The sequence below is a fragment of the Ascidiella aspersa genome, chromosome 4 (assembly GCF_963924565.1).
Source record: "Ascidiella aspersa chromosome 4, kaAscAspe10.2, whole genome shotgun sequence".
NCBI lineage: Eukaryota > Metazoa > Chordata > Ascidiacea > Phlebobranchia > Ascidiidae > Ascidiella > Ascidiella aspersa.
In genome coordinates, this window is record NC_139450.1 from 15,986,240 (window position 1) to 15,996,596 (window position 10,357).

At 39.5% G+C, this 10,357-nt stretch overlaps 1 protein-coding gene across 1 annotated transcript; it reads right to left on the reverse strand.

The window, feature by feature from the left end:
* Nucleotides 1-4: 4 nt before the first annotated feature.
* Nucleotides 5-8,973, reverse strand: LOC146148189 (heat shock 70 kDa protein 12A-like). Its single transcript, XM_083388589.1, has 14 exons — nt 8,942-8,973; nt 8,068-8,189; nt 7,262-7,508; nt 6,927-6,979; nt 6,136-6,298; nt 5,960-6,034; nt 5,761-5,881; nt 4,391-4,507; nt 3,941-4,045; nt 2,985-3,101; nt 2,451-2,810; nt 1,785-1,961; nt 1,001-1,292; nt 5-587 (listed from the first exon to the last, which is right to left on the reverse strand). Exons 1-14 carry the CDS (start codon nt 8,968-8,970, stop codon nt 178-180), a joined length of 2,388 nt encoding a protein of 795 aa, XP_083244715.1. The 5' UTR covers nt 8,971-8,973; the 3' UTR covers nt 5-177.
* Between the last annotated feature and the right edge of the window lie 1,384 nt (nt 8,974-10,357).

Genomic DNA, 10,357 nt, shown 5'->3' on the forward strand with positions numbered 1-10,357 from the left:
AACTGTTTATTGTCACTAGAAATTTCTTTGCGAAACGTATTTTTTTATCAGATCCGACCCTAAGCACGAGCGATAGTGAACTGAGTCAACACCGGGAGCCGCGTAAACTTTTATTGCAATCTCGCGCGTATGATTGAACTTTGACCCCCTGCTGGCCGCCGCCACGCATCGCGTACCTCAAGAAATAAATTCGATTTTGGCATCGGCGCGCGTTCCGCTCGACACGTCGACGCAGTCTATCTTGATTTCTGTGTCGCCGAACATCATCGATACGTGCAGCTCTCGACGCCGCCGCTGCTGCGCCATTAGCGACGCTTTCGGTAGTTTGATGCGCAGCGTCGCGCTCTTGGAAACGTCGCCCTCGTCGATGAACTTTACGTCAGAGCGCGCGCAGCAGTAAAAGTTGATGACCAGCTCACTCTGGTCCGGTCGCACGGGGGCGTAGCTGCGCTGCACTACGTCACCGAGAGCGATCGCGTCGCCCGACTTGACGTAGGAGTCGAAGACGTCCTTGCACCAGATCGTAGAGCCACGGGCGAGCTTCTTGCTAACGGGATGGATTTCCGCGTTGTATTTGTTTAGTATTCCTGTTAATTAAGGCATTGGTTTTCTTTAAGGAAGTTTAACGACTTACACACGCAAGTCTAGTCTGCACTATGAAGATATTTCTTAGAATGACCTCCAAAGGTACTCGACGAATTAACCAGTAATGCGCAATTACTTGCTACTTTTTCGATAGAAATGATTTATCTTTGCAAATAAAAAATATATATATATATGATTTGTACATGGTTTAAATACGAAAATATTTACTTTCGATAACAAAAATGCTTTCGGAATATCTAAGCACGTTTAAATTAATTTGCTCGTGACAACAAAATGACCCGTAATGCAATGTTTTCACTTTTGTTTATTTCCGATTCTATTTATTTTGGATTGGCCTAAATGAATTCTAACCATCAAAAACAATCTTTGTTCACGCCCAAAGCATTTAACTTACCTACGCCGTAGGTCATGTGACTGGTGCGCATGCGAACCGTTGTTGGGTCGAGGCCGAACAGGACGGCGCCCTTGAGGATGGTTAGGCTGGCATCGGTCGGGATAATGACCTTCGCTCTTCCCCCTACTGCCCTTATCACCACACTCTGCAGCATCCTCGACTCCGCGAAGCCCCCGACCAGGAAGAGGTGGGAAATGCGATCGTTCAGGTGTGAAGTCACATGGGAGGCGATCGAGTCGAGCGTGACGGTGAAGAGGTCACGCATGAGCGAGGACGAGATTCGTAGCATGCCCTGAATTTAAAGTAAACGTCTGTTAAATAAGCGGTACCATCCTGGGTATTAATCGATGTAGAAGTGTGGATGTATACCAGATGATACAAAGCTTTGCCCCAGGGTGACAATAGAGTTTGATTAACATAAACTGCTCATCTACAGTAACCCTACTTTCATTCCGGTGACAGGATGTTAATACTAATATATGTATTTCTCACCAATATTTTTTATATTGATATGATATAAACAAAAGGTAAAACAACTCATGCATAATGATGGGATTAACAAGATAGTAGATACTGGGAAATATGTCTTTATTTTCTAGTAATGTCTTATGTAATTTTAGCCCGGCGCACCTCATAACACCTGTAGTCCCCCAAAGCGAAATTTTTGTCACATATTTGAAGGTTGTTGATAAATAAAGTTCCTTTCAATGTGTTCTTTGTGCTAATACCAGTTTCCAAAAAATTGTGTTGTTTTGTGTATTGCTATGCATTGCACTTGACGTACCTGCGGCGACCACTTAATGTTTGGATCAGAGAAGTTTCGCAGCGCCGTTTCCACGGCAAATCCCCTGACCTTACGGTGAAGGTCGATAAAGGAAAACGGGAGGGCGACGTTGAGTGGAGAAATGCGGTCAGGACTAGTTGAACGTTTTCGCGACTCCCAGGCTATCATCATGTCCACCTTGATGTGAAATGCGCGGTATTATATTCTGTGGTGCGGTTAGTTTCAGGCTTGAGTTGCCAAAATATAAACAATATGATAAACCTACAATTATACCCAAACCATTTTACTTCTTATACCACCCTATTTAAGGCAAGTCACATACTGCAACATAAACAAAATTATGTGGGCCACGTTCTATAAAGTAACCACATATTGTTTCTTTGTAGGCTATACTGCAAACATGTTTAAAACAATATAATAAAATTATTAATTTATATTTTTTTGTAGATCATAATTTTTTATCTGTCACATAAGTCATTATTTTGCCTTAACCGATTAATTATGCTCTGACAGCTACTTTTATTTTTTGGTTTTAGTTTCGTTCAATATTTTGTTTTAATTAGTTTAGCTTGTGTTTACCAATTCATTTGATTAAATATCAATGCCAAATGCTGTCAATGCGGCCTTTTCTTACGTGAAGTAACAAAAACATGCAGCCCCTCTCACCCATCCAATGGGCCTCTTTTTCTGGAAGGTCTCTATGAACTTGGCGCCAAAAATCCGTCGCAGAAGATTCTCGAAGCTGCGGTCGACCGCGACGCTTCCCATCGCATCGCCGCTCGCCGCTTCCACTTCCTTCAAACCGCCGCTGGCCAAGACCTCGTGGATTGTGACGTCGACCGTCCCGCCGCCACAATCGACCACCATATACTGGCTGCCGATCGTCAGGGTTTCCTCGACGGTGACGTCATCGCCCGATCCGGCCTGGATTTGCGAGAGGCGCGACTTTCGACAGAAGATGGACGCGGCTTCCGGCTCCAGGGCAATCACAAGTTGCTGAGGAAAGTGCTCCGAAGCCAGGCCGGCCTTGACAAAACACGTTAAACTATAGTGTTGAGTAACACGAAACGTAAAATTTTCGCAAGAACCTTTGTATCTATCAACCTGCAAGTCGACATTCGTTTATTCATATGGTTCAGGTTCGCTAATGGATTTTCTTTAGATAAATCTTGTTTTTTTATATAATTTGTATTTTGATACCTGGTAAGCTGCCTGTCGCATAAATTGCTTCGCTTGAGGTCGCCAGATAGCTGGAACTGTAACAACCCAGCGGACATCGTTACTGCGCATGCGCGTGCCCAGTTCGTCGGAAAGCTCCTGTGCAGAAAGAAAAAATTGACAGATTCCCAAAATACTGACAATGTTTGACGAGTCATATCCAGTGCAAAGCAAACTTGAAAACGTTGATAACCGTGGTTTATCCGCAATAAAATTCTAGTCTAACTTTCGTTTCATTGTACACACTTTAATATCTATCGCTTAATAACACGAAAAGTCGAGCCTAAATATGCGAACAACAAATAGATGTGATCAGTTATGACAGTTTCCAGGTATGATAGTGTTAAATCTAAGTCTAAACTGGCGAACATAACAATGATGTTGCACATTTCTTTAACCGGTATAGTAAATGAAACGCAGGTTAAAGAGTAAAAGACTAAATGTCAATTAAGCACGTGATAACAGTGTTAAAAAGATCAAAATAGAAAGTAGTAATTATCCTCTAACTAAAAATTCTTAAGCCACTATCACAGGAAAGTGATACGACGTTTGGCCCGGTAATTTGAATGCTGTATTGCTTAAGGAATACCAAAATATAAGTAAAAAAATAAAAAAATAAATTATAGTACAATTTAAATTTAACTTACCATTGCCTTATTTTATCACGAACCTAGTTAATACAGTAAAGCCGGTTCAGAAGAATTCTGCTTTAAAGAATATGTTGTGCAAAAATAATGATACTGTGTGCTACATTTAGGATATAACTATTCACGCATTACCAAGTTATCTAAGGTTAGCCCAAAACAAATTAGTGAGTAAAGAACTCTGATCGTTTAAATTTATCTCACGTTCGTTATCAAACTCGTCAAACAATTTATTAATTCGAAAATCCTAAATTGTTGTAGAACTCAGGCGTTACGTAAAACCAGTGCACCAACCTGTAGGGCGTGTTGTTTAAAGAACCGTAAGGCATGTCCAAACACTTGAAGGGCTGGAACCAGGATTCCATTAGCTGACTCCAGCTGTGTCAGTTTGCTTAAATTCTGCAGTTCAACACACGAACTGTTACACTTATTTTTTTATAAGAAATAAATGAACGAGTTGTTCTAAGCGTGTTTAATTCAATTGGTTGTTACCATTGGAATATAAACTCGCAAATTGGTGAGTATAGAACATGGGAAATGCCAAATACCAGGGCATCGCAAAATAAAGTAGTCTTCATAAAATGCTAAAAATAGCAGTGGGTTGAAAATAAAACTTCACCTGCCCTTAAAAAAAAACATTAGATTTAAGTTCAAAGGCACAAAAAAGATAGTTTACCATAAAACGTCCCAGTTCTCGAACTGCTTCTTTACTGCAATCCCCAACGTTATACTATTGATTCATACCTGGTCGGAATGCAGCTTCATCTTGAAACGGTCAAGGAAAATCCACTTTTTCGCTTCGTTGACATCCAGATCATGATAAAAATCTCGTGCTTCGAAACCAAATGAGTGAAATTCGCCCTGTTGATTGATAAGGTTAAAAATAAAGCTACAGTCAATTTTTTTTGAAAAACAAAACAAAGACAATTGCATTTTTAGATGACCCTTATGTTAGAATGGTCTATTTCAGATCGGCAACTTTTTTCTAGTCGCGTGCCAAAACCAAACTCAGAAAGGTCTCTGCGGGCAGCACAAAATGATAACTAAGAATTGTGATGTTACCTGACGACTGTGTTTAATTACATTTACAGAGGCAGTAAAGTGTTGACGCAAAGCGCGAAAAAAGGCGTTTGCTTCGTATAAAATTCGAGCTCACACGTCGCCATCCATACTACTAAAGAAAAGTGTAATAAAACTACTTCGCGCTAACATTTAAAGTTTATATAGCTCAATGTTTGTTAACCTTTTAAGCCAAGACACGCATGGCGAGCGAAGCAAGCGCGATTTTATTTTTGGGTGTACAGGTATTTCTTTTAAATTTCTTGCAAGTTTTTATTACGTTGCCGAAAATGAAAAAAAAATGAAAAAATATATGTCTAATCATTTTTAATGCGTTTTCCGTAGTTGCCTGACGCACTTGGCAGAAAATTTTGCAATTACGTAGTTAAAATAGTCAAAAAGTATGTGAAATAGACTCGTGTCTAATTTGTCAAAAAGGCGGCGGGCCGGATGCGGGTCGTAGGTTGCCGAGCCCTGGTCTATTTGATACATTACTAACTGGTGTGATTACGCCTGGTCAGAAGTATTCCGGTTGTTTTGCCGATATTAAACGAAAGATGTACGCTAAAGCGTTTTAATCCATAGTTTATATTACTTAGTTTAAAATAATATACTCAAAATTATTGTTTTTTTTTAATAAATTACCTATTTATTTTACAGCAAAGATCTGGTATTATTATTTATCAATCGCAAAAGTTATAAGTGACAGTTGTTATCTTCTTATATACAAAAGCAAACTTTTTCATTCTAACACAAAATATTTTAAGCAACACAGTGATTTTTGGTTACCCTGGCATACACCCCAGAAATGTAGGTTTTAATTGCGATTACACGCAAATACCATTTTTGTTATAAAATTAACGTACCGTATTATTCAAAGAGTGCAACTCTGGTGATTTGCTATAAGACGTGATTTAATTAGTACATACTTTTGGCTTGTTAGTGCCCTTTCTCGCAAAACGGGGAAACTGGAATATATTTTCTTAAAGAGTACCCTAAAACCTGGAACCAATAAATGCCAATTTTGGATAAAGCTAAAGTTATTTTGGTCCTACCGATGGTTGGAGCAAAACAATTGTTGGCGTCTTTTGATTTGTCACTCCAGGATCGCCGCCCGACCATTTTCTCATCAAATGTACAGAGTCGGGCTGGTGAACGAAGCTGAACGCGTACCCGCTGCATCATAATAATACTCAGCGTAAACAATGTTGTCACCTCAGGAAGATGAATTGTAACGGATTTACAATCGAGTACCTGTAGGTCGTGCCGAAGTCAATGGCGACTACTACGAAATGCGGTTGACGTGGCGTTGTTCCTTGTAAGGAAAACCTGTAAAAAAATCAATATCGCAAGGGTAAGATGCGGTCGTCGTAACTGCGATTGTTTAAAAAAAATAAAATACATTATTGACTAAATGGTAATAAATTTACCCTGATGATAAAGAGGAACGTGACGTGTTTAGTGACGGCACGTCATCAACCGGTGACTTGGGAACCTCGTCGTAGATATGTTGCGAAGACGTCATATCAATATCTGGCTTTAAATGAGCAGCAGGGCGATCCTGGGCCAATTTCTGTCTCTTAGCGATGATTTCTGCAGCAGATGGGGCATTCGCTGTAGTAATGTGCTTTTGCAAAAAGCAGCAACGCCTTGTTGCTTCTCTTATCGATGTTTCACAACAGCTGAAGCGCTTTTACTAGGTATACTACACTGGTCGTTGTGAAAATGCGTCTAGTGTTGCTGTCAGCCGAACGTAAACCATCAGTCGACGGGCGTGTGCTAAAAGCGAAACCAGATCGACGCTGGACAGACGGATAGTTGCCGCGTCTCCGTTTATGACATCACAAGGCACGCGGGGATCGTGGAGAGGCCCAAGTCGCGACCCGACCAAAGCGAAGCAAATGAAAGTCGATACTGAAACGCGTCCACCCTTTGTCACGGAGCGATTTAAATCTCGTTAAGAGCGCGCGACCTTCGCCCAAAAGAATGTGGATTGTGACTTGTGTGATGTTGCCATCCCGATTATAGCTTTGTTTCTCTCAAGTTATAAACATATCGGGCAAGCCAGAGATACCGGTGGGAACCCAATCTACAATGTTTGCATTGTTGCGACACTATATGAAATATTGAAGTACCATACACGATATGACATACCAATGCGATATGTGGAGTTATAATGAGCTATAAATAATGCGGCAATACTTAGCTGGCCTATACTCACGTGGTTTCAGCTTTCCGCGTATTTTTCCCAGGAAGCTTGATTCGTCAGGTAACCTTAAACAATGAAATGCAAGTATATGGACATATTTGAGGCAAAAATTGTGAACAATTTTTATTTAAGAATTATTTAAATAAGCAAAAAACTTTCAAACTAAAAATTGAGATTAATAATATTAAAACCGGTAACAGAGTAGCCTACACTGTTTGGTCCAATTTAATGATTATTTTGTAATTTGATATATATATAAAGGTATATATATATAAGGCTGTCCGTAACTATATTTAAGTCTAGTTGCCGGCGTATTTAAGAATGCCTGTTAAGACCATAATTATCACCTCCTCGTTACTGCCGCAGCTTTTACGATGGTGACGTCATTGCTGACGTTTACCAAGGAAGAGTTCTTGGGCGTCATGGGGATGTCCTCAACGTCGTCGAGAGAGTTGTCCTTCCGGTGAATTACCGTCAGCGTACTTGACGAGTTTCTATCCATAAGGATATCCTCGACGTCATAGTAGTCATCTTCGATGTCTTTGGGCGTTGCTGGTTCCTCTTCGGCCTCGTACAGAGTCGATAGGCTGTCATCTAAAAATGCTAACTTGTCAGCAAGCCGCAATGTGTAACCCATGGGTTTTTTAACTTTTTTCACCGCGGACCCCTTAATTTTTTGGCTCTTTGTGGACCACGGTAGACAATAACTTTTTTCGTAAACTGACGACGTCACAGTAAATAGACTTCAGAATATGCCGATGATTTAACGGTGGGGGGGGGGGGATCTAAATACATTCAGTGCTAAACCTTTCACTTTTGATTAAAATCTTTCCTTTAAAAAATTGATTAGTTTTACCTGTACACTAATATTTCAATTCGTCCTTCATGGAAGCCCTACAATTAGTTCACGGACCGCCAGCTGTACATGGACCCCAGTTTAAGAACCCCTGGTGTAACGACTAACATAAACAGGTGTCAGCTTGTAGAAAGTTTTAATGCATAAGTTGTGTTAGCTGGGTACTTCACGATTACCATTATACTTTATGAATAAATACAAATTTAAAATGCGTATACGCTTACAAATGATTGCATATAGCAAAAGTGGGCGAGTTGGCATAACTAATTTAGAAAATAATGTGAAATTTTTGCCTACCGTCGTCACTGCTATGTTCCGTGCTGCTGTCACTGCCGCCCATGGTAACCGGCACAATACGTGTTCTAACGTCGCAGCCTGGTGGAGCCGGCGCCTTGACGACTGACAACTTTTCCCGGTTGCTGTGACGCATAAATGCTTTTATTGTAATTTTAACAAAACTCTGTTTATAGGAAAACAAGAAGAAAACATTTCAACATCTTTGACAGATAAAAAAATAACAGACAATTGAAAAACATGGGATTATTAAAGTTTAGTTTTGTCGTATTGTTGCAACTTGCTACACGCAGTAGTGCGTTTTTAATTCGTTGCTTCGTTTAAACTGTGTTCCAAACAAAATATGCTTTATACCAATTTGGAATAAATGGGATGTAAAAGTTCATGAATAAATATATATTCGTAGGTCTACGGGAGTGAGAGCTTGCATTTCAGCGTATAATGACGTCTTGCGATTTTTATCATTGCGTCATTTTTTGGAACGTATTTTGCAAACGTGCCAAACTATTGACCTAATCACTTTGCTACAGTCACGAAATTGGTAACTGCGTGAACGATAAAGCTTTTAAAAAAATCAAAGCATTGTTGGAAAAGTTTAAATGTTTAATCCTATGGCATGAATAGTTAACGATTAAATGTTGTATAGTAAAAGTATACATATGTTTATTTGGTGTCGTTATTGCTAGTTGTTGCAGCAGCTAAACACATCACACGTACAGCAAGCGTGACTGTGCTATGTCCACGGATGCGCCTAATAAAACTTTTTAACCGGAAGGAGTGAATTAGAAAAAAACAACCAGTTGACCTATTACCAAAAACACGAAGAATATACACACAAAAAAACAATATTGTTGTAAAGCTTAACAGTGTTACTCACAAATTTCCAGTTCCCCAATTCCTGATCATCTTCACGTTTCTTATGAGGCCAGTCTGGCTTAGCTTTGGTATACTAAGAGCAGTATCACGTGGCTCGATCTTTGTAAGGAGGAAACATAATACGTTTCGACATCGGTGGACGGCGACGAAATATCGCTAACAATACATTGGGCGTGTCAATACAACTCCGTTTTATATTGGTGAATTCCAATTGTGTTGCTGTTTAATGCATCATCGTCTTCCATTTTCACTTTCTGATCAATGACACGGCAATAGTTATTTGGTAATATATTTGCTTATTTACTATGCATTTTGTTTTAAATGTTCGGTCACTATATTTCCAGAATGTTCAAATAAAATTTCAGAAAGATATTATGCAAGTTGTAAAACTCAGGGCTACGTCAGTTGGTAGACTAAGCTTGCATAAAAGATTGGGGAACCGTAAAAACAATACAAGAAATATCTTGCAAAGCATCGGTGTGTTAAAACCTTTAAGAGTTCCAGAAACTAAAGATGTAACTATACTGGATTAACGAAGTATTAAATATTTCCTTAATTCTAACCGATCGAAATACCTTCGAAGATCGAGAGTTTGACTTTAGTAGAGTTGCCAAAAAGTGGAAGTATAAAAAATACTAATAGAAACACAGTTTGGTGGTTTATTACCTCTTCGTATATTTTCAAGTTGTTGAAGTTGGTCGTGTATATATAAAAGGAATGGCAATTCGGGATGCTCAAAAACGTACTTTTGCGAAGTAGTTATTTTAAACTGCAAGAACAGAAAAATCCATAGATCCGAGGATCGATTTATAACACCTATAACGAAAGAAATTATCATTATGCCAAAGCCTAGCAGCAACGATTACGATGTAAGTAGAAATCTGAGTATAATATTACGGCGTGATCTTCTGCCGTATTTCGTTTTTCGCCAGCTTGAAAGCGAAAACATGAAATCTAACAAAATGGCCTAAAGCAAGTAAATCACCGATTAAGATTATCTCGGGAATAAAGCTTTTGTATAAATGTCAACAGGCAGCCGTTAGTTTTCGATGCGACGAGTTGTCATTAACCATTCAGACGATGTTCGCCATTTACATAAATACATTGTATCATTACCAGAATTCTAGCGTACCGACAGTGGCAGCAAGTGGCCAATTAGACTTCTTGGATCGTATTTTGCTTGAGCAAATTGCAGTAACGTCGGGAAACACAATCGCGTGTCATATCGCGAAGCAAATTTTGACACGAATCTTGTTTTGTGACGTCATGGAAGGTATCTATTATCTTTCGAAAGGGCTCGCTGGCGGCCATACAGGCAAGCATAAATAGCGGGTGCATGTCAACAAGAGAAGTGTTTTACATACGACTGCAAACAGGAGACACGCAGTGTTATAATTCGTTTGTTGTGAAGAAGGTG

Bases quoted from the DNA above. Each gene is read 5' to 3' on its own strand.
- LOC146148189 (XM_083388589.1), bottom strand. From the start codon at position 8,970: ATGATCAGGAATTGGGGAACTGGAAATTT. The intron at 3,102-3,940 runs GTTGGTGCACTG...CTTTCTGCACAG, and splicing joins TTAAACAACACGCCCTACAG to GAGCTTTCCGACGAACTGGG. The intron at 1,293-1,784 runs GTACGTCAAGTG...CTTTAAATTCAG, and splicing joins ACATTAAGTGGTCGCCGCAG to GGCATGCTACGAATCTCGTC.